The 24,962-nt window shown below is 37.4% G+C and overlaps 1 protein-coding gene and 1 long non-coding RNA gene across 3 annotated transcripts in view; one reads left to right on the forward strand and one right to left on the reverse strand.

Moving 5' to 3' along the window:
• The window catches only part of ARHGEF38 (Rho guanine nucleotide exchange factor 38), a 131,055-nt gene that overhangs the window by 59,122 nt on the left and 46,971 nt on the right, over window positions 1–24,962 (reverse strand). For both annotated transcript variants that reach the window (XM_019416446.2, XM_019416437.2), the window contains exon 3: window positions 8,731–8,854. In XM_019416446.2, the coding sequence (XP_019271991.2) occupies window positions 8,731–8,854 (124 nt within the window). The remainder of the gene's footprint in view (window positions 1–8,730; window positions 8,855–24,962) is intronic.
• Window positions 447–24,962, forward strand: part of LOC109247707 (uncharacterized) — a 29,222-nt gene continuing 4,706 nt past the window's right edge. Inside the window, exons 1-2 of the long non-coding RNA XR_002071841.2 lie at window positions 447–1,800; window positions 8,707–8,931. This is a non-coding gene — a long non-coding RNA (uncharacterized LOC109247707). The remainder of the gene's footprint in view (window positions 1,801–8,706; window positions 8,932–24,962) is intronic.

The raw sequence follows: 24,962 nt of genomic DNA on the forward strand, positions 1-24,962 counted from the left end.
AGAACAAAGTACTGCCGTAGAACAACAGTGCATCACCCACTACACCTTCAAAGAACAGAAAGCTCTAAATTGTCTTTCTCTCAAAGGAGAAACTCACCCTCAGGAAAAAGCATATGAGAAAGTGCAATTCCTTTACCACAAGCTTCTTTCAGCTCTGGTTCTCGCTATAGTGTGCCCGACGTAAGCACAGAAGATAGACTCAAACATATTCAAAACTCAGTCTTTCTTTTAATTCTTTGAAACATTACAGCATTGTTGCAAATGTATATAAGAGGAAGCAAACCCTGTTTTGGTTATCCATCTATGTAACAAACCACCTCAACACTTAGAACCTTAAAACAGCGACTGTTTTGATTTTCTCTTACAATTCTGTGGGTTGGCTGGAATCAGGCATGTGGTTCTTCTGCCCGCCCCCCCTCCTGATGCCTGCTGGGGCTGCAGTCATCCCAGGGCTTAACTGACTGGTTGGTCCAAGATGGTTCATTCACAACTCTGGTGCCTTGGCAGGGACAGATGGAAGGCTGGCACCAGCCAGGATTCTGGGACAGCTGAGCCACTTTCTCACCCTATATAGTCTCAGGTCTAATCTCTTTCCATATGACCTCTCCATGTGGTATTTCCAGCAGGGTAACTGGACTTCTTAAATGGCAGGTTCCTCACAAAAGAAGAAACTTCCAGGCTTTCTTAAGGCTTAGGCTCAGTAACTGACACAGTGTCACTTCCATTTCATTGTATGAGTTAGTGAGTCTCAGGGCCAGTCCAGAGTCAATATGGGACTAGACTGCATAGCAGCGTGAGAGGCATGGTCTATTGAGAGCCATCTTGGGAAAGTGACTACTGCATTGATATTCACTCTATCGAATGTGGAAATGATACTTGATATGTTAAATCATGCTTTGTGGAAGAAAACGTGTTGCCTTATTAGCTCTGTGAATCATCAAGATGCACAGATATTGGGAGCATCTAGAAGCTACACATATCCAGTGAATCTAAGTGTTTCAAAAACATGATCAGGACCTCTAGGGGGGAAAATCACATTTTATTCAATGGTTACATACACAAGAAATAAAGCTTGGTAAATAGATGGGTAAATTTAATATTCTCAGTATAGCAAGTTAGTAATATCATGTATTGGATATTTATTAAGAATAGGCACTGGGCCATCATTATTTATACATGATTTTACTTAATCTTCACAAATACTCTATGGGGCAAGTATTATTACCTCAGATTTCCACATGAGAAACTAAAGTTCCACGAGATTTTGTAACTTGCCTAAGATTGAACATGTAGTAATTGGATGAGTCAAGATGTATACCTAAGTTGACCTGATATTGAAACCCTTGCGTTTTTAAACTCTATCATTTTACTTGTTTTGTCTTTGTTCACTGTTTTCTTAAATTGTTACAGAATAATCATCCTTTTAAGTGGAAACAAGAGCCACATCTCATATTCCCATCTCTAAAGATTTAGAACCCATTTCCTACTTAGACAGCCTGCTGAAGTCAAGATTTTAAAATCCAGTTTTTATCTTGGCATGATAGTCCAGACCATTTCCCAGAGCTCTCATATCTACAAACATATGCCTCTGTGCTTAAACTTGAACTTCTTCCAAACCCCAAGGTTATTAGTGAGTAAAATCCTCCTTCTGGTTTTATCTAGGTATCTGGAAAGTTTCCCTTTGGCACTAGAGCCATGAATCACAACTTCTCATTCGTGCCATCTAAGGACAGAGAAATGGAATACCTGTGCTTGCATTTTGTGGTAACGTGATTTTGGAAACGTCTCACCAAAAATCAGGTTATCCTGGTGAAAGATTTAGTAGTAGAAATTGCTGTTGGTGGCATGGGGAAGAAATTGCCAGTGAACTCTGTATTGATTCGGCTACTATGTATGGGTCATGGAGGGCCTCCTTGCCACTATGCTCCAGACACATTAGGTTGTTGTTGTCCTTTATGAGAATTTCCTATACTCTCTTGCCTTGGGGCCTCTATGCCATTTGTCATTTAGAAAGTCATTTCCTTCAATCTCCACCTTTCTAAATCCTTCAAGTCCAAGCTCAAAATCCACTTTCCAGATCAAGCTTTTTTTCATCTAAGTTGAATTAATCTCTATGAATGTGTATTAGCTATTGCTGCAGGAAAAAAAAATCACCCAAAAACTTAAAGGTTTAAAACAACACTATTTGCTCACAATTCTCTGCATTGACAATTTGAGTGAGGCTCAGCTGGGGTGCCTTGTCTCCAGGTGTCATTGATGGGGTTACTCACGTGTTTGCAATCTGTAACCAGGAACCAGCTGGCTGAGGAGGCCGCACTCACATGTACAAGGCCTTGACTGTGTTGATTGAAATGTTGGGGGGCACCTGGGTGGCGCAGTCGGTTAAGCGTCCGACTTCAGCCAGGTCACGATCTCGCGGTCCATGAGTTCGAGCCCCGCGTCGGGCTCTGGGCTGATGGCTCGGAGCCTGGAGCCTGTTTCCGATTCTGTGTCTCCCTCTCTCTCTGCCCCTCCCCCGTTCATGCTCTGTCTCTCTCTGTCCCAAAAATAAATAAAAAACGTTGAAAAAAAATTTTTTTTAAATAAAAAAAAAGAAATGTTGGGTAGTTTGAGCCTGCTCTATCCCTGAGCGGAGAGTGGATGTCACAAGGCTGTTGTAGAACATCATTTTGCCACATTTTATTGGCCAAAGCAAACCATAATGCTAACCCACATGTAAAGGGTACAGAAACTAAAATATGAATCCTACTCTTTCTTTTTCAAATATGGCCTTACTGTTTTATTTTTTAATTTATTTTTCTATAATCTTCCTCGAAGTTGCAATTTATGATTGGTAAATGAAATTCTGCTAGGCGAACATGATAACCACTACGCTATGGAAACAGTAAATGAAATTGTGAACACGTTCAGTTGAGCTTTCTCTCTAAACCATAGTATTTTTAGTTTCTAATTAACTAATTTTATACTTAACAGAAAATTGCAAAATAGTACAGGTAGTTTCCAGGTGTCCCTCACTCAGCTTCCCCAGGGTTAACATCTTGGATAACCACAGTACAATTGTCAGAAAAGGAAATGAACTCCGAGTGCTTTGGTACTGTTAACTAAACACCATATTTGAACGTCAACACTACATTCTTTTACTGTTCTAGAATCTATCCAGGCTTTCACTTGCATTTATTTGTTACTCCTCCTTAGTCTGCTGCAGTCTTAAACTACAGCAGTTCCTCCGTCTCACCTTATCTTTAATTAATTTGACATTTTAGAAGAATATCAATCCATTATTTTGTCAAGTGTCCCTTATGTGAGTTTGCTAATGTCTAGTGTTTTCTCGTGATCAAACACAATTGCACATATTTGGGGCAAAAGTGCTACAGGTATGATGTTGTGTCCCCCTCAGTGCATTGTACTAAAGGTTTATGATGTGAATGCATGTTATTTCCTGGCATTGTTGACCTTGATCATTTGGGTTAGGTGGTCTTTGCCTGGTTTCTCACTGTAAAATTACCATCTTTCCCTTTAAGGTTAATAGTCACTTAGGAGAAACTTTGAAACTATGGAAAGTATATTTCTCCTCAAACTTTCAGGCACTAAATCAAACACTGATCAGTGGATTCTGTCTGCAACAATGACGGTACTGTTTGGCTAATGGGGGTTTTCGATTTTCCTCTTTTCTTCTAAATCATTGAAATCTACTATAAAAAAGACGTTTCCTTTCTCCTCACTTATTTATATCAGTATGAACTCAATATTTATTTTATTCTATGGGTTAAAATCCAATACTACCATTATATATATTGCTGCTCAAAAACGTAGGCCATATTTTTTTTTAGTGGGAAAATACTCTTCTGTAAGTGCAGAGGCACTTAATAAGCTTAAAGAAAATTCTGCTAAATGGAAAATATTAAAATTATGATTACATATCTCTTTATATTGAAATACATAAATATTTGGGCTGAAATATTTCCAAAAGTACTGACTTTTAGCCTCCATTTGGATTCTTTTCTTTATTTTTGCAAAATAAGCTCACCAAAAAGGTGTTTCTATTTATGATTTTTGAATATTTTTCCAAATATCGATCTTGTAAAATCTGGTACAGGATATAACTTTATCCTATTTAATAGGAATTCCATCAACACTTCTTTCCATAAATCAAGTTTTCTAAAGTAGAATTATAGAGTTTTAAAACGAAATCTTTTACATAATAGAAACTCTCATTTTTAAAGCTAATTCCTTGTTTCAGTAGGGATAAATTTCAATGTCTTCCCATTTGCAATTTTGTGCTTAATAATTATAATTTTACAGATTAAAAAGCTGATGTTACTTCCCCCCCTTTCTTTGTTGAATATTTTAACTAAAGACTTCTAACTAATTTTGAACAGAATGTCTATTTCTAAAAGTTGATCAGTGACACTAGAAGCAAATAAAGTGTTAGTCATGCATAAGATTGTTTTTTAAAGACATCAACTTTATCCTCCAAATATCACATGTATGTAGCTTACTCTAACTTTGTATATTTAAACTACTTGTGAATTTTGACTACAGTCACCATGTCAATTTACAGAATATCACAGCTTTTGTACATAATCACCATGATCAATCTCAAGTAAATTTCTGCTCCATATTTTTCTTACTTTGGTAAAAACATTATTTTACTGAGTTGCTGTGCTACTCACAAATATGTATTCATATTATCACTTGCATTCACTAGTTTACTTTTAAAAATAACACTAACATTTACAATAAGTTCAGAAAATTCCCCTTTGACACAGTAAACTTCCAAAAGCTTTTCTTCAGTTCTGTGAATTGGTTAAACATTTTTAAATCATTGTTGGAATTAATTGATTTTTTTTATTTAACTCATCTGCTCACACTGTTATAAAAGTGTCATAATTTAACGGTTTGTAAACTCTTCTGCTATTGGTGTCAACTCATTAATAGCCATTGCTTTACATTCTCACAGGCCTGAGGAAACTCAGAACTAAAACTGAGAGAAATGAACTTAGGAGAACTGTTCTTTGACCTAATGAAGCCCTGCTGCATGAAGTGCTATGGAAACACATCTTCCGCAGCCGCAAGTGCTAAACCACACGCACCTGGGCTCAAAAGTATGGGTAAGATTTCAACAAGTGGGAAGGAGGTCAAGAAGAAGTTTCCAAGTGAAGTAGCGGCATGAACAGAAGCACGGTCAGGAAATGCCAAATGCCAAGGTGTTAAAATAATGGGCACAAGGGTGCCTGGGTGGCTCAGTTGGTTAAATGTCTGACTTCAGCTGAGGTCATGATCTCGCTGTTTGTGAGTTCAAGCCCCACGTCTGTACTGACAGCTCAGAGCCTGGAGCCTGCTTCAGATTCTGTGTCTCCCTCTCTCTCTGCCCCTCCCCTACTCATGGTCTGTCTCTGTCTCTCTCAAAAATAAATAAACATTAAAAAAATTAAAAAAAAATAAAATAATAGGCCCAATCTTCTTAAAAAATAACTAACGTTTGATGTAGGTGTTGCTGTTCCTTCAGCAGATTTCTGTCTTCTGCTTGTCTTATGGTCAGCAATAGCATTTAGGACCCCGTGGTGGATGTCAAGTATCCTGTGTGTTATGGGTTCGTCATCAACTTTCTTGAGAAACAGAAGATCAATACTGAATTTTTATAAAATATGCATAGATTAAACGCTTGCTTCTGAAAGGGTTTATTGCAAAATAAAATAAGCATAACCAGATAATGAAAAAGTTATGGATTCATATCATAAGATAAATTACCAGACTATTGTAGCAACAGTATCTGGATACTCTCTGTGGCAGGACTGCTAAGCCTCTACTTCCCACACATTTTTCACTTACAAATAATCTTTAATTCCCTATATGTTTCACTAAAACCCACTGACTATTATCCTGGTGGCTTCATGGCTCTTACAGGTCATGGCATGGGCCACCCATCATGGGCCACCCATCACAGGCCATGATAGACTAGGTGCTCTACCCAGTGGCAGCAGGATCTGTAGAATCAGATACATCTCCCGCTACCACCAGAAAATGTTACTAGCTGCTTGTGTCCAAATGCCATCTTTTTATCAGCCAACATTGTGCATGTTGCACTTCATAAGGTTGGGAAAGGGGAGATGAGCTGTCTTTCGGAGTTTAGCATGTGTTATGGTGAGAACTATGTCAAGTGCACCTGCCTCTTATATTCTATTAGGAGAGACTGGTTAGAAATTGAAGTACAATGAAGAGGTCTTACCAACTCTCTTGTAGTGCAGCTATTAATAATGATCCTCTTTAAAAAGGAGAAAATCCAGGACAAATGCTCAACTGGACTGGCTGCTAGAAGAGAAGGCTAAAACCAGAATGTTCTAGGTAAATCAGGATACTTCTCTTCTTAAACCTGGAATTGTCTTTGACTCCAGCACATGCAACCAACCCCTAAGTCTTGTTTATGTTTTATCTGACATTTCTCTTGAATTTGACCCCCAGTTTTTATTCTCACTGTATCCACTTTAGCCTAGATAATTGTTACCACACAACTGTGTTATTTATAACAACCTATTTACAGATCTATGACCCATTTTCTCCTTCTATCCATTCTCTTCAACTTACCATAGTTTTCTTTCTCCAGAAACTTGTGTGTCTCATCACACCCTTGCTGAAAAAATCTTTTAATGGCTGCTCAGTACCTGCAGAGTGAATTCCAAATTTGATTCGAAGTATAGTCCGCCCCTATTCTACACTGACAGATTCATTTCTTACTCCTTCCTTCCATGAATCCTTCACTCCCGCTTGGCTTGATCTCTCACCATTTCCTAAAAATGCTTGGCATTTGGCATTTGCTGCCCATGCTTGTGTTCATGCTGTTGCTTCTACTTAGTCTTCGGGACCTGGACCTCACTTGTTGAAATCTGACCTGTAAGTCCAAGTAACATCTTCAAGAATCCTTTTGTGACTCCCCATCTAGAAATACTTTTTATCCCCTGAAGTTCTGCAATAGTGTAGAAAATAGTCTGAGGGTGTATTATACAAACACCTTCAATTCAAAGAGCTTTTCAGTGGCAAACTCTTGAAGGACAGAGATGATCTCTTTCATCTTTTGATACCCAACAATGCCGCACAGTACCTTTGAACATGCTGCTACCTACTAAATATTCACTGAGTGAGTTAGTAAATGAATGGCCAATGAGTCCACACTGAAGTAATAATGAATAGAGTCCTTTCTTTAGAAAATATATTTACAACTTGATGGAAACTGTTCGTCAGTTTGGTCTGCCATAACAAAATACCACAGACTGGGGGGAGGAAGGGCTTAAACAACAGACATTTATTTCTCACAGTTCTGGAGGCTGAGAAGTCCAAGACCAAGGTGCCAGCAGATTCAGTTCCTAGTGGAGACCTCCTTCCTGGGTTGCAGACAGCTCCCTTCTTGTGTCCTCACGTGGTGAAGAGGGAGAGAGAGGACTCTGGTCTCTCTCTCTTTCTTTATAAGGATGCTAATTCCACCATGGGGGGGACCCATGATTCATCTAAACCTAAATTACCTCCCAAAGGCCTCACCTCCAAATACCGTTACATTGAGGGTTAAGGCTTCAGCATATGAATTTTGGGGAACACAAACATTCAGTACATAACCGGGACATTCAGTCACAAATAATGATTAAACATAAACCTGTCAGTAGGAGAATCTTTTTGAGTGAGCTGACCTTTTGGTCTGTAAAACACTACAAATAGGTTAATTCACCTTTGCATAGTCTCAGCCTTGCTTATTAAACTTTGAGTCTTCCGTAAATACTAAACAAGATCAATTTCATTTTTTATAACTCTGATTTCCATTAACAAAGACATTATGAATAAAGATATAAGGTGCGAGTGTGTGTTTGCGTCTCTGTATATATCTCAAAGAAAGGATCTACATCAAACTGGTAACAGTGGTTACTTCAGGGAAGATAGTGGCATTGGAGGGGTGTATTATTCTTGTACTCCTGATATGTTTCAATAATTCTGCAGTGAACATACATTGCATGTTATGTGTAAAATAGAAAAATAAAAAAAAAAATTAAAGAAGTCTTAGCCTCCATGGCACTATGTGTATGATCTCTCAGAAGTGTGACCAGCCTTCAAAAAGTTCACAACACAGTATTCCCTTTGAAACTCCCAAGAAATGAGGGGAATAAAAATTTGGCTCAATGCTTTTTCAATGACAAATCTCACCAGAGTAAGAAAATAATCTATGACTGAAAGTAAAAATCTATTTGGCAAGTAAATAATATAGAGAAAAAAGAGAAAAGCATGGGAAAGTAGAACTCGTGTGTTTTATATATTATAAAATCCCTTTATGCAAAAAATTTTACAATCCCAAAGTCCATGGATTCATAGGCCTAAGATCTGAAAAACACTGTGACTAAAATCATTAAAGCTATTAAAGTATTTAAATATTTAATTCTTTAAGGATCAAGTAAGTGTTAGCCATAAAACAAAATGAGAGAACATCTGGAAGGCAAAGAGGTTGAAAGATTGAAAATTAAAAAGCAAATGGTGTGCTTAGTGCTACTGTGGGACCTCGGCAAATGGATATAAACCCATTTGAAGATAAATACAGAGTTTGTGTAATTACAATGAGCCTGAAGATGGGCTTAGCATTTATACATCTCCCGGGAAGCTTAGTGAGTCAGAAACATAAAACCAAAGCAAAGGGAGGTTATTAAAATATTATTTCCTGTTGTATTGTAGAACTGGAGAAGAGAATAAACATACCGATTACTTGCATGGCCGGTTCCACGTCTGTTGTGGCCTCTTCCAACAATGACAGCAGCTTGGCTGATATCTGATGCACGGATTCAATGTTGCTAAACAAGCTATCCACGTCCAGCCGATCAATCTGAAGAAACACAAACACTGAGCATCAGCTGATGGAGAGAGACGCAATGTATTTAGGACATTTTCTCCTGCTAAACAGTAAGCATTTTCTGTGTCAGCCCATGCTGCTTCCATCAACCGTTGCTGTAAACATTCTTATTTGGGATTTCTAGAGTAAATGTGCAGTTTTTCATGCAAAAAAAAAAAAAAAAAGGATGGTGCATCTGTTACCTTTTTCTTTATTTTGACCAAGTTTTAATGAGTTGGATGTACATGTGCATATTCCTATAAGAACCAGATTATGAAGAAGACGTAAGCCACCTAATCAGTATTTTTATTAACTGCCATCTCTCAGGGTATTGTACCAGTGTGTATGAATTTAGAACACTTTAATGCTTATACAGCAGAAGTCAGACCTCACTCTAGGCAAGTAACTATTTTCAAAGCTGTTCTAAAACCACAGATGTTCTAAAAGCGATGACAAGTAGATGTACTGAATTGCTTCCTGCTTTTTTTCTTAAAAGAAATGTGAATGGAAATTTCACCAAACATGTTCTACTAATTAAAGTTTCATCATATTTTGTAACTTCATGCACCCCCTCAAAAACCAGTATAATCATTCCTAGATCTTAGAGCCGGTGCTTATAATATTTTATTTATTCATTCATCTCTCCTTCATTAAGTATTTCCTGAGGGTCTTCTATGTCTCAAGAATTATAATGAAACCAAACTCTGTCAGAGGCATTGGGTGATTAGTAGAGGGATGACCAATCATCCTAAGCTATCTAAGTAGAATTTGGTGAGATATGTGCCCTGATATTGCTGGATCTTACTCTAAATCTTTCTCTTGAGTTTAAGTCTGATCTCCTTTCATAATCAGATAGCATCTAATTGGCTCATGAGCAGATTGATACAGGCTTCACTGGGCTACCACTGGGAATAGGAGTAGGAGTAGGAGTAGGTGAGGTCATAGGTGGGCAATCAAGTCATCAATCACCAAGTAAGTCATGGAAGAGCTTCAAAGGTAAAAACCAGAGCTGCTGGTTCACAACCAGGTCAGCAAATTAGGGATGAGAGACACAAGGAGTTCACCTAAGGATCAAAAAAGGAGGCCAAGAAACTTAGGGAAATTGGGACAAAGGGTATAGGGTTAGAGGCCGATGTGGAGGAATTCTGTAGATGAAAAGTCAACACTGCAGCTGTTTTCTCACGCTCTCAGCATTGGTTTCTCTAGATGTGCTAGGTCTATGGCGGAGGGAGAGGAGGAGGGAGACAATCTGCTCATCTTTTTATCTCATCCGTTTTCGACTTTGACTCATCTGTTATTCCCCATACCAGACAGAGATATTATTTTGATACAGATACTCTGTTATTAAACATGGAAGCATTGCTTCACATTCCACCTTGTTTAAAATTTGTTGACTACGTCAGTTATTTCTTATGCAATATCATCTAGCTGGCCGCATTCCTCCGAACCATCATGGGAAATTCCTCACCTTCCTATCATCAGTCTTGTCTTCAAGAAAACTCCCAGCCTTATGTGTTGTCAAATTCCATGTGATTCTATGTAGTGGGTTTATTTCAATATTTTAATTATTATTTGATTTTATTTTTAAAATTTTAAATTTAAGTTTTTTATGTATTTAAAAATAATCTGTAGTTCCATGATTATACTGCAATCATTATTAGCTCTTAAGGTATCTAAGTATCTCCCAAAATGTTCCTTTAAGTACTCTTTTTAATAAGATAGGGCACATATGGCTGTTCTGCCTGAAATCTTTGGATACTTAAGACTTTCAATTTCTAGTTTACAAAGTATATTTAATATTATGCAAAATATTTAAAAGGTAGGTAGCAGTTACATGACATTTTTTGTAAATGAGAATTTTAAATGGCTAAAAATGTCACATATTTCTGGGTACCACTGATTTAACACATTTTTATTCTAAGGAATTGCTTTAAGCATTGTGTATTAATTAAATAACAATGGGGTAACTTTGCATAGTGCAAAATATGTTTTCTAAAAGTTGTGTATGAATTAAATTTTTGTAGATTGAGTGACTTTATTTTTAAAAAGTTTTTTTTTTAATGTGTATTTATTTTTTGAGAGAGTGTGCGTGCGAGAGAATGAGAGAGCATGAGGAGGAGAGGGGCAGAGAGAGAGAGGGACAGAGGATCCAAAGTGGGTTCTGCCCTGACAGCAGCAAGCCTCAGGAGGGCTCAAACTCACAAACTGTGAGAACATGATCTGAGCCGAAGTCAGAGGCTCAACCGACTGAGCCACCCAGGTGTCCCTAGATTGGTTCGCTTTAGATGAACCATTGAACACTTCTTAAAATCATATTTTGAAATGAATCTTTCTAACATAAAATTTCATTCCCAGTTTACTTGCTTTATATGATAAAAGATCAGATGTAATTGATAGAGTGTACCCTATTATTATTTCATTTTGTGAAATAATAATGTGAAAACTTTCTTCTGAAAAGTTTAAAGGTTTTGTATTTATTATTTCATAGATCATTGCAACTTTTCTGTAAGATATGAATTAGTTTGAAGATAGAAAAGCTCATGTGGAGTGAAAAGAGGTACCATGTTCAAAATTATGAAGTTCAGGGCGGATTTGGAACTGGAAATTCATCTTTTAATCCTTTTCTTTAGTCCAATACCAGCAAATGCTGACAGAATATCTTGCCATCTCTGGATTTTTTGATGTGTTCCTGAGGTTTTCACAAAGTTGTTACTTCTGCAATTTATTTCTCAAGGTCAGAATTCTGTCTATCTGTCTAATTTAGATTTCAAATTCATTTTTGTAAGGATTTAATTCTATATTCTATCTGTAATCTTAGCCCAATGTAGCAAATACTAAGTAACGAAAATATAGAATTTAATTTTATTTCTTTTTGAAGGACAGAAAGGATTAAAACATCAATTGGCCTGGTTTCAATCGTCTGTATCACCATGGGCCCATGGGGATTCTGTGAATCATAAATTAAATTCACATTCAGTCATTGCTTTGCCAAGGAACAAACAAATGTCTGATCCAAATAGGCTTTTAAAACTGGTAGATGACTTTATAATTATTGATATGAATTCAAAGAAGCATTTATATACATTTATTAATCATTTACTAGAAATGGGCAATGCTCTAAAAGCTTAAGTTATATTTTAAATGGATTAAAATTTTATTTTTGGAAAAAAAGCTTTAGTCTTAAGTATACATTATCCTAAGCAAAGTCAATACATAATAACTCAAATGTACAAAACAGAAAAATTAAAGGTAAGTGTTTCTGGTGCCAATTTAACTCTTTGCTTTACAAACATATTCATCACAGGATATACTTCATGTGGCAAGTTCTCATTACACTTAAATAACGTTAACCTTACAGTTCCATGTATGCAAAACTCCCAGGTATAAATATCTAAGTAAAGGAAAACACACCTATAACATTTCATCAATTGGGTGGCTATAATCATTGGTGTAGAGTTACTTTGGACTGCACAAGCACTTTAAATGCACTATGTTTAAAGCATTTCTTGCATTGCCCTGCACTCATATCCTTGTCTGAGCTCTTCGTTTCGCTCACAGATCCTTTGCCCTCATATTACCTTACAACATTCTACTTGTCTGAAATGAAGATGGCAATGATAGTGTTTGTCCAGTAGTTTTGCCCATATCTCTCTCCTTTCTGTTGCTTTCTGGGGGGGGAAGCCACAGCTCCCCAACTCTGATCGGGTGGAATTCAGTCATGGTACCCTGACTCCCTCCCCACTCCCTACAAGGTGGACATGTGACCTAACTGGCCACAGTGATTGGCCCAGGATGTGCAGGTTCCCAAGTAGAACCAATGAGGATCCTCCCAGATTTTTAATGAATAGAAGGGCCTGGATTGTAAGCGCTAAGTATATAAGTTTCTATCTTTGGCAGTCATCTTTGTGGAGAGTTTGATTGCCATAAATTTGATACAGAGAGGGAAGCTAAGTCTGGATCTACCTTGCCTAAGGCAAGATATCCTTATTACAGAAGCTAATAAATTGCCTTTTTATTTAAGCTAGTTTGAATTTTATTTGTTACTTATAACTAAATGGGGACTAATACACTTTATTTCTAACCAAAAATCTCACTTCCTTTTAAGAAACTTTCCTGTTCCCTTGATTAGAATTAACCTCTCCCTCTCCTTGCCTCCATGACTTTGGCTTTGTATTACTCAATGCTTCTGCTGAAACCCACTATATAGTGAATATCAGGGGTATTTATTAATTTATCTGTCTCTATGTCAAAACTGTGAGCTCCTTCAGGACATTTGTCTTTGTGAGCTGTTTGAATACCCCACTGGATCTAATATACTACTGGGCCCATACCTAGTTACTCAATAAAAGTTTGATAATTTAAATTGAATTTAATCTCTACAATTGAAATGATCTATTTACTCTGTGGGAGCCATCAATAAATGTTCCTTGCAATCACTCTACTGGGCTCTGAATTACAAGTACAGTAGATAAAGATCCAAAATGGCTTGAAAAAGCAAAAGCAAAATTACCTAATTTGGTTGTTAAAAATATCACCTTAACTGGATATTTTATAAGTTTCTACTTAACTTTAGCTACAAAGACAAACCGTTGTGCTCAGTTTGTCTATTAGTAAACCTGGACAATTTGCTGACAGAGACCAAGTTTCCTTAGTTTACACTTGGGAAACGCCTGTTTATTTAGTTTTCTGTTTAATGAGCCCTGGGACACTCGGCCTTAACCCACGGGGAAGAAGAACTAACCATGCTTAGATATCACACAGACCTCAATCACAGACACCTTTAAAAGTGAACATTGAAAAGAAGGCTAGGAACAAACTCTTAAAAAAAAAAAAACTATTATCATAAAAGTAGTTCGTGTTCATTGTAGAAAATTAAAGATGGGCAGAAAAGTAAAAGAAAGGAAATACAATCACCTGTGCTTCTACCACACTGCAATAACCACTGATATTCAGAGGTCTATCCTGCCAAATTTTTTTTCTCTCTCTCTGAGTGTATGCAACTGTACAAAAGATTTATGTATTTCAAATAATGTTTTAAAATGGAACATTTTTTCATATCATTAATTTTCCTGAGTTGCACCATTTTTAATGTCAACATTATGTAGAAATACTTTAGTTTACATAACCAGTCACTAAATCTCTGAAATCTAAATAGAATGTCATTTTCACTCTTACAACGAGCTCTCCTGGTGAAAACCTGGTTTACATGCATGATTATTTCCATGTGATAAATTTCATAACTACTGAACTAAAGTTGTTGGTATTTTTTTCTTTTTTTTCTTTTCTTTTTTTCTTTTTTTTTAGAGAAAGAGAGAGAGAGTGTGTGAGCAGGGGTGGAGGCAGAGGGAGAGAGAGGGAGAGAGAATCGTAAGCAGGCTCCACACTTAGTGCAGAACCCAACATGGAGCTCGATCCCACGACCCTGGGGCCATGACCTAAGCCAAAATAGTCAGGTGCTCAACCAACTGAGCCAATCAGGAGACCTATGAAGTTATTAATATTTCTTAAGGCTTTTAACAAGTTCTGGCAAATTATAGTAGCAATTACAAACATTGTTTTTCTTCTAATAACCAATGGATTAAAAGCCCCCAACTGGATATTATTGTCCTGACCTCAATTTAAAAATATATGTTTTAGGCTTCTAATTTGAGATCAAAATCACACAACTTTAAAGTTACACACACACATACACACACACACACCAATTATAGAAGAAGGAAGACAATAAATAGCATTGACTTTGAGGGTTGCAGTGATTGTCATCAATCAAATGCTTCTCTGGAAATGGTTTCTGGAAAAGACTTCAGTTTTCTATTTAGTGTGGCTTGGCAGCAAATCTATGTTCAACACAGGGCCCCAAAGTGGGCCCTTAATTAGAATTCATACTGGTGAAATCTACCTTGAACATCATCTGGCTCAGTCTAACAGGACCTTGGTGCCATCTACGCCTTCTGCAAGGCATTTCCATGTACAACATTATGGGGAGGGCTAGGTGTGTTCCCTAAATTAGTTTGCCCCATTATTAATCTTTGCTCCTTTAAGTGCAATAATATTAAGACTAATTGTAAAAAGTAAGAGGAGCATGGAGGGAAGCTGGAAATGTATAAAAAACTAGAATAAGTGGAAATGCAGTAGGGACATTCTGAGAGGAAAGAACCAGGTCTTGTTTTATTTTTTAGTGAGGCAATTGAGAAGGAAAGGTTTGCGAGACAGAAATTGCAGCAAGTGGAAAAGAGGATGTTGGCAGAAGGCCCTGGCAACCACAGGGTTAGGATAATTATCTAATTACTAGGGCATTTACTCAGACAGTTGGCTTCTAGATTACAAAGCTTTTCAGGGTAAGCTAGCCATTATTTCATCAGGTTTCTCAAAACTACTGATTTGTATGTGTGAAATTTCCTGCTGTGAAACTAGATTCTAAACTGGCTAATTGAGTTGAACTACAAATTGAATCAATATCATGGCTAGACAGCAAGTCTTAACTAATCTTGCAGCTAAATGCCCAACTTACCCGATAGCTGCCAGGAAACATCCCAGGCCAGAAGACATAAGGTGGACAGACCTGTATCAGTGCAGAGATGTCAGTCCCTTTGCTGAAAGTCAGGTCAGGATTCTGGGACAGACATCTCACTCAACTTGTGCACGAGGGAAAGCAGAGCCAACAGAGGTGAGTGAAGGCCAGACCAGAGACTGTGGTCAAATTTAAGAAATTCCCGAGTCCTCTGAGAAAAGAAGAGGATTGAGAAGTCCATTCCAAGCTTTGTTTTGACTACTAATAGAAAAGTAAACTGCTGATATTGATATCCTTGGATAAAAGTGGATAGTTGACCAAGGGTCCCTGGCTTTGTTTCTCTTATATGCCTTGACACAGGGACAGGCAGAAAAGAAGTCATCTGGGGTTGGAGGTAGTCTTCAGGTTTGCTCTTCTTTCCTACTTAAAATTTTATATGAGTGCTTGAGGACAAATAGTACTGCTAGGAATAGCCCTTCTAAGCTGAAGATCCAGTAAATTTTGTGACTCTTTGGAAATTCTTTAAGAAAGTATAGAATAAACATGTGAGTTATATTGTCAAAATACAAGGGCAGATGTTTGGGCACTGAATGTAGTAACTGCACCACCAAGTTCCAGACTCCAAACCCCAGGGTCATGACAAGTTCGCTCCTGTGTCACCTGGACCGTAGATATCAATAGTTTAACCACACAATCTCTAGCATCCATGAGCCTTTTATGTGACTCCATAAAACTCTATTGGGTCCCCTTTTGCATCTCTGAAAATGCTTCTAAACTCTTCTTTGTTCCTGGTTCCCCAAATCAGCTTGCCTAGTACTTTCAGTCTTTTTATAAACATAAGTTTAATGGGGTTCACAACACAATGATGAACTCCCCTCCTTTAAAACATTCAGTTCTCCCCCAGTTGCCTATAGAGAAGACCCCAAATTCCCCAGACTGACAGTTTTGTCTGGCCAAGACCTACCTTGTCTTACTCCAATTATTTTTATTTTATAAGAACTGTCTGCTCCAATCAAAAGGGATGGCTTATCCTCACACTTGTCACATGCTAGCTCACTTACAACTTCTGTGCCCACAGCTCTCCACTCATGGTCTCTTGTACTACTCTCCTGACCATGCCTTTGCCTAACCAGTGTTTATTTGACAAAGATTCTATCCCTTCTCCAGGACTTCCTAGACCATTCACCCAGTCTGAAGTCATTCATGAACAATCAATAAGCGATTATTTCTGTTCATGTCCCAGTCACTGTATTAGGTGTTGGGGAATATGGCAATGAGCAAATGAGACAAAAATTCATGCCTCATAAAGGAGACAGGTAAATGATATAAATAAGTAAAATATATACATGTAAATAGAGTTAAATGTTATAGTCATAAAGTAAAGCAGAGAAAAGGAAATGGAGAAGTTGGGGGAAGCTATAGCCCTGGTAATGCCTCACCCAATCCCCTTTGTCCTAGTGTTCCTTTACACATTGAAGGGCTTCCTACTGCTAGTGTCTTTGATTCTGTATCTGAAGGTTTTCTCCTACCACAGATTCCTGCCCTGTCTACACACAAGGAAGTCCAGGGTGTGTGGAATGAACACTCTCAGGAGCATCCCTCAAACATTGTTTAACGGGAATTGGTGGATCAATACCCTTCACATGGCACAACTCTGAGGTGTGTTGTGTATAGTGCCCTGGAGTCCCCAGTGGGATATGAGCCTCAGTGGGTTGCAGAGGCAATCTGCTCCTGAATGTACCCTAGATTGTCTTCTTTTCCTTCTCTGTCTCATTTCCCTATTCCTTAACTGCTGTTCCAGGGGATCATCTCAAATAAATGACTTGCTCTAAAATGCTTTTTATCTGGATCTGCTTCTTTTTTTTTTAAATTTTTTTTTTTTTTTTTTTTTTTTAACGTTTATTTTATTGAGACAGAGAGAGACAGAGCATGAAGGGGGGAGGGGCAGAGAGAGAGAGAGACACAGAATCGGAAGCAGGCTCCAGGCTCTGAGCCATTAGCCCAGAGCCCGACGCGGGGCTCGAGCTCACGGACCATGAGATCGTGACCTGAGCTGAAGTCGGACGTGTAACCGACTGAGCCACCCAGGCGCCCCTAAATTTTTTTTTTTTAACGTTTATATATTTTTGAGACGGAGAGAGACAGAGCATGAACGGGGGAGGGTCAGAGAGAGAGGGAGACACAGAATCCGAAACAGGCTCCAGGCTCTGCGCGGTCAGCACAGAGCCTGACGCGGGGCTCGAACTCACGGACAGCGAGATCATGACCTGAGCCGAAATCGGCCGCCCAACCGACTGAGCCACCCAGGTGCCCCTGGATCTGCTTCTAAGGGAACCCAGTATAAGACAGAGTGAGGTGGAGGTCAAGGAGTGAGTTGCTGAGTGAAGACTTGATGACAGTAAAAGAGCAAGCCATCGAGTTTTCTAGGGGAAGGACATTTGAGGCAAAGAAAACAACAAGAGCTTGAAACAGTAGTATTCCTGGCTTGTTCACTGAACACAGAGAAGGCCAGAATGTAGAAATAGGTGAGGTCAGAGAGAATGAGGAATCATCTTATGCACAACATCAGAGGTCATCATAAGAATGTGAGGTTTAATAAGAACGAGATGAGAAGCCATTGAAAGGTTTTGAGAGGAAAAGGGACATGATCTGACTGATATTTTTAGAAGAATCACACTGACTGCTTGGTTGAGACAAGGATGGAAAAAGAGAGATGGGTCATGAGGCAGGTGTAATAATCTAGGTGGCTATTGAAGGGTTCTTGAATCAGAGTGAAAGTAATGGAGGAGGTGAGAAGTGGTCTAATTCTGGGTAAATTTTGAAGGTAGAGCTAATAGAATTTGCTGGTAGATCCAATATGGGTTTTAAGAGAAAGAAAAGTCCAGGATGACACTAGGGTTTTTTGCCCAAGCATCTAGAAAAACAGAGCTGCCATTTTTTAAGGTGAGAAAGACTGTAAGGGAGTAAATCCTAAAGGGACAATTAGGAGCTCAGATTTGGACTAATGTTAATTGGAGATGCCTCATAGACGATCACATAGAGATTTGACTGGGGAGTTGTATATAAGCAAAGCAAGCTTTCAAGGATGATGTCTAGGGTAGAGATAAACATTTGTCAACCATTAGCATGTAGGTAGGATTTAAAGGCATGAAACCAGATCAGATACTCAACAGAGTGAATGTAGACAAAAGAGAAAAAACCCACAGCCTGAACCTTGATCTACTTTGGTGTTTAGAGAAGTTAGAGTAGTAGGGGGAAACCAGGTGCATGTGGAGTCGTAGTTGACAGAAAAAGGAAATTATTCTGTCAAATGCTATTAAGAGGTCAGGAAAGTGAGTGTCTTCTGCTAATGTCTAAAGTAATTGTTTGCTGCATAACTAATTAGCATAACTAATCACAAACCGCCTTCTGTCGTGATCACTTCCAGCATTGCCTTGAAATATATCTTTGATTGTTATTTGGCTTTTTATGTGTTTATAAGTCATTTTCTTGACCAGGTTATAAACTCTTCTAGGGCTGGACTATGATATAAATTTCCATTATTCCTATGCAGAATTCAGCAGAGGGCATTGTACGCAATAGACACTTGACAAACATTTAATCTTTTAATTTGCATATTCCACTAAAATATCACATTCTCCATGAAATATTGCCTAGTTAATATGTCTGGAAGTGATCTGTCCCTTCTGTGAACTCCAATAGCACTTATTGTCTACACTTAGCAATTATTGTTTTGCATTATGCATTATCTTTTCATAGTTATGAGTCTTGTCACCTCTAACTAGGGATCCTTAGTCTTTGAGAGCAAGTATGAGTTTCACATGTCTTTAAATATTCCAAATGGCCTAAAATTAATTAATTAACTCATGTAATCACTAACCTTGTCTGTATTCAAAGTGCTTTAAATAAGTGTTTCTTAATAAATATGTATTTCCCCAATATGTGTTTTCTTTCTGACCCGGCACTATTTGGTCTTTGGAGTCCAAGATTTATGGTCCTGCACTTATTTACACGGCTATATTGATCTCTGCCTGAGCAAAGCTGCCCCAACATCTCTGGCTTGTCATTCGAGAGGTTCATAGCAACATTATAATAATTACAGCCACTGAAATTTTGTCACCGATTTTCGCAAATAAAATGGCAAATAAAAGCAAATGAAAATAGTAGTTTATGCAGCTCAGTTCTGAGAAGTGAGATGATGAGCACAAGATCATGTTACCCAGGCTGAAGAGATGACCTTCCTAGATACTGAAACAGATCTATGCATCACATCTCTCTCTCTCTCTCTCTTTCTCTCTCTCTCTCTTTTCAATTCTGGGCATTCCAAGCCCTGCTCTGAACTGGCAAATGCATTCATTTATCCCTTCACTGGGCCCAGCAGGTTTTGGTCTGGAATATAGATAATAAAAATTAGAGAAAACCGATGTTTCCCTAAAATGGAGCTTATGAGGTGCTTATAAATGTAACAACACTGTGGAGAGCTTCCATCATAAAGCTGTAATACAAGGATTAAAAAAAAATCCCTCATTTTTTGAGCTGAGGCTTTTTTTGAAAAAGCAAAGATAAGAGATTTCCTACCCATACAAAGAATTTTCACATTCTAGCCTATTGATATATCAGTTCCATACCCAACTAAATCTGAAGCCAATCTGACGGCAAACTATGTGCCTTCTAAGATGACAAAACAGAAAAGTCCCTCCTGGGGAAAATGGGAAAGTGAACAGCAATGACTCTGTCAGTACTTGAAAAAGAGGCCGGTAACATATTCTATAGTAATGCAGTCACTTTGTGGTTGGCAGCACCATTTACTTGTGTGATTTTTATTTTCAAATGTAACATTACATAACTATAGTCTCTAGCACATAAGAACCACCCTTATTTTTTAAACTATTTCTCAATGTTTATTTACTTATTGAGAGAGAGAGGGCACAAGTGAGGGAGGGGTAGAAAAGGAGAGAGAGAGAGAGAGAGAGAATCCTAATCCAAGCAGGCTCCATGCTGTCAGCACAGAACCCACCAAGGGCCCGATCCCACGAACTGTGAGATCACGACCTGAGTCAAAATCAAGAGTTGGACACTTAACCGACCGAACCACCCAGGCTCCCCTAAAACTATTTTTTTAAGTAAACATTAACATGGAGCTTAAACTCACCAACACAACATCTAGAGTTGCATGCTCTACTGACTAAGCCAGCCCCATGCCTCAAGAACTGCCCTTATTAATGTTCTAAAAAGTGGGGGTGGGGAGGTCATTATATTTTTTTTCTGACTTTTCTAATATGACTTCAAGTATCTGACCTTATAATGGAGGACCAATGGCCCAGATTTGTAATAAATGTTGGAATTTTGCAAAGGGGGTGAAAATTAAGTTAAAAAATAAAGGTGTGGCCACGTAGACCATGGAATTCTTCATTGTGATGTGATCTTAGTAACCATGAAAATCAGTACTTTTAATTGATTGAAGAATATATGCATTGATATTTAAATCAGTCTTCCAGGAAGAATATTATTTAAAGTAAGCACATTAGCTCAGAAAGCCAGTAAGAGGAAGAATCAAGAATTCAAAAGTATTTCTTTGAGTAATTGGTTCCAGCATTTTAAGTACAGTTAGCATGAATTGCCTTGATTTTCTCAGATTTTTATTCAGTATAATGACCAGAATTCCTGTTTGTGCTAATCTTTCTATATGAGCAGCTTTTGTTTTCATGCTATCAGCCTAGCTTTGATCTTTGCACTCTGAAGTCTGTGAAGTCCTGTGACTGAGGAGGTTGACCTCAGGAACTGCTAAACTCTATGGGAGAAGGGACTAGATTGGGTAGATGTGGAAGTGAGAGAGGCCTTTAGTTGGCTTTTCCCCATGTTTGTTTTATAATCTAGAAGGACTTCTAGTGTTCCAAATATAGCATGGGAAAGAGCCAAGATACACAGGAATTTATTGTATGCTATACAGTTTCCTTTAAACAACCTAATGTGTGGCCTTACCCTAAAAATGTAGTCTCTATCTTTCTGAAACAACAAGAAAAAGAGAATTATTTGAAAGGTTTGGTAGAGAAATCTAGGTAAAGAGTCAGAGGAAAAGATTTTGTTTTGATATATATAATTTTACATGTTTATTTAAAAGGGTAATGTAGGGGTGCCTGGGTGTCTCGGTTAAGCATTCAACTCTTGATCTCACATTTCATGGGAATGAGCCCAACGTTGGGCTCTGCACTGTCAGTGCCGACCTTGCTTGGAATTTTCTGTCTCCCTCTCTCTCGGCCCCTCCCCTGCTTGCTCTCTCTCAAAATAAATATATAAACATTAAAAAAATAAAATAAACAAAAGGACAATGCAGTTAAAGAGATAAAAGAAGAGAGAAAGAAAATAAGGGAATTATATTTTTAATTAAACTTTTAATTTTTAAATATAATTGTTGATTTTTATGCATTTAAAAAATAATATGGAGGGACACTGTATACCCCTTACCCAGCTTCCCCTATTATAATATCTTACAAAAGTACATATGCATTGGATTTTGATATGCTATGGTAGAATACACCTTGAATGGAGTAGGGTGACTATTTGTACAAATAAGACATGTCTATAAGAAATTAACATCTTGATTCCACTTAGTTCAGGGTAATTTTATGGAGAATACAGGGTTTTAGAAAGTAGTTGGCTTTAAGAAATTTATGGTCAGTGTGCCAAGATGAAATATTTTTGAGGCCCAGAATGCAATCTGAAAATTTTGAAAGTTAATAGAGATATGAAAAGTAGCTGGGTGATTATATGAGACCAGAATTAACCTCATACCAAAATCAGACAATTACATTATAGGAAAATGGGCCTGTAATTATGGACTAATATCTCTCATGAATACAGATGCAAAATGCTCCACAAAATATTAACAAATCAAATCCAACAATGTATATGAAGAATTATACAGAATGACTGAGTGGGATTTATTCCAGGTATGCAAGGCTGGTTCAACATTCAAACATCAATTAATGTAATCAATCACACCAAAAAATTAAAAAAGAAGACTGGCATGATCATATCAGCAGATACAGAAAAAGCATTTGACAAAATCCAATACCCATTTATGATAATAACTCCCAATAAACTAGGAATAGAAAATTTCCTCAACTTGATAAAGAATATCTACAAAAACCCAGCAGCTAATAAAATGGTGAGAAACTTTGGACTTTCTTAGGAATGTCAGGTACAAGGCAAGGATGTGTCCTCTTACCACACCTTTTCAACATTGTACTGGAAGTTCTAGCTAATGCAATAAGACAAGAAAGAAAATAAAAGTTCTACGGTTTTAGCAGGAAGATATAAAACTGTCCTTGCACACAGGTGACATGATGTCTATGTAGAAAATCCAAAAGAATCCAGGAAAAACCCTCCTGGAACTAATAAATGATTATAAAAAGTTTGCAAAATTGTACAAAAGTCAATTGCTTTTCTGTATGCTAACAATGAACAAGTGGAATTTGAAATTGAAGACACAATACCCTTTGCATTACCACTCCAAAAATTGGCATACTTAGATATAAATCTATCAAAATATGTACAGGACTTAGAGGAGGGAACTATAAAATGCTGATGAACAAAATTAAAGAACTTAATAAATGGAGAGATATTTCAACTTTATGGATAGAAAGACTCACTATTGTCAAGATGTCACTTCTTACCAACCTGATCTATAGATTCAGTGCAATCCTAATCAAAGTCCCAGCAAGTTATTTTGTCGATATTGGCAAACTGATTCTAAAGTTTATATGGAGAGGCAAAAGACCCAGAATAGCCAACTCAGTTTTGAAAGAGAAGAATGAAGTTGGAAGACTGACAATACCTGACTTCAAGACTTACTATTAAGCTGCAGTAATTAAGCGTATTGGCAAAATAATAGGCAAATAGTTCAATGGAACAGAATAGGGAGCTCAGAAATAGACCCATAGTCAACTGATTCTTGACAAAGGAGCAAAAGCAATACAACGGAGCAAAGGTAGCGTTCTCAAAAAATGATGGTGGAAAACCTGGACATCTACACGTAAAAAAGTGAATCTACCCACAGACCTTATATCCTTCACAAAATTTCAAAACAGATCACAGACCTAAATGTAAAATGCAAAATTAAAAATGCCTAGAGGATAAAATAGGAGAAAACCTAGATGACTTTGGGTACAGTGATGACTTTTTAAGTACAACACCAAAGGCATGATCCATGAAAGAAATAATTGATACGTTGGACTTTATTAAGGTTAAAAACTTCTCTGTGAAAGACAGTATCAAGAGAATGAGAAGACAAAGCACAGAGTGAGGGAAATTATTTGCAAAAGACATATCTGATAAGGGACTATTATTCAAAATATGCAAAGAACTCTCAAAATTTGACAATAAGAAAACAAACAACACGATTTAAAAATAAGCCAAAGACCTTAATGGACATCTCAACAAAGAAGATATACACATGGCAAATAGGTATATGAAAAGATTCCACATCATAAGTCATGAGAAAAATGCAAACCAAAACAACCATGAGGTACCACTACACATCTATTTGAATGGCCAATATCTGAACACTCACAACACCAAAGGCTGCAGAGGATGTGAAGCAACAGGAACTCTTACTACTGGGGGAATGCAAAATAATACAGCCATTTCAGAAGACAGCTTGATAGCTTTTTATGAAACTAAATATATTCTTACCGTACAATCCAACAGTTGTACCCTTTCGCTTTTGCCCAAATGAACTTATGTCCACACAAAATTCAGTACATGGATGTTTATAGAAGCTTTACTCATAATTGCCTAAGCTTGGAAGCAACCAAGATGTCCTTCAGTAGGTGAATGCATAAATCCAGGCAATGGAATAATATTCAGCCTTGAAAAGAGATGAGCTATTAGGCCATGAAAAGATGTGAAGGAAACTAAAATGAATATTACTAAGTGTAAGTAAACTGTGGTACATCCAGATAATGGAATAATATTCATCCCTAAAACAAAATGAGCTATTAAGCCATGAAAAGACATGAAGCTAACTAAAATGAACGTTACTAAGTGAAAGAAGCCTGAAAAATATACAAGAATATCTCAGAGATGTTGCAGGTTTGGTTCTTTCTAGACTACCACAACAAAGTGAATATCACAATAAAATGAGTCAAATGGATTTTCTGATTCCCCAGTGCATATAAAAGTTATGGTTACACTATACTACAGTGTATTAAGTATGCAATACAATTATGTCCACAAAACAATGAACATACCTTAGCTTAAAAATACCTTATTGCTAGTAGAATGCTAAACATAATCTGAGCTTGCAGTGAGTCATAATCACTGATCACAGATAACCATAACAAAAACAATAATAATGAAAAAATTTGAAATATTGCAAGAATTACCAAAATGTGATATAGAGACATGAAGTGAGCAAATGCTGATAGAAAAATAACATCCATAGACTTGCCTGACCCAGGGTTGCCACAAACCTTCAACTTATAAAAAAAAAACAACAACATGATCTGTAAAGTACAATAAAGGAAAGCATAATAAAATGAGGTATACCTGGACATACTGTATGATTTCAACTTTATGACATTCTGGAAA

Source organism: Panthera pardus, unplaced genomic scaffold (genome assembly GCF_024362965.1).
Source record: "Panthera pardus isolate Hobbes unplaced genomic scaffold, ASM2436296v1 HiC_scaffold_13, whole genome shotgun sequence".
NCBI classification, from domain to species: Eukaryota; Metazoa; Chordata; class Mammalia; order Carnivora; family Felidae; genus Panthera; species Panthera pardus.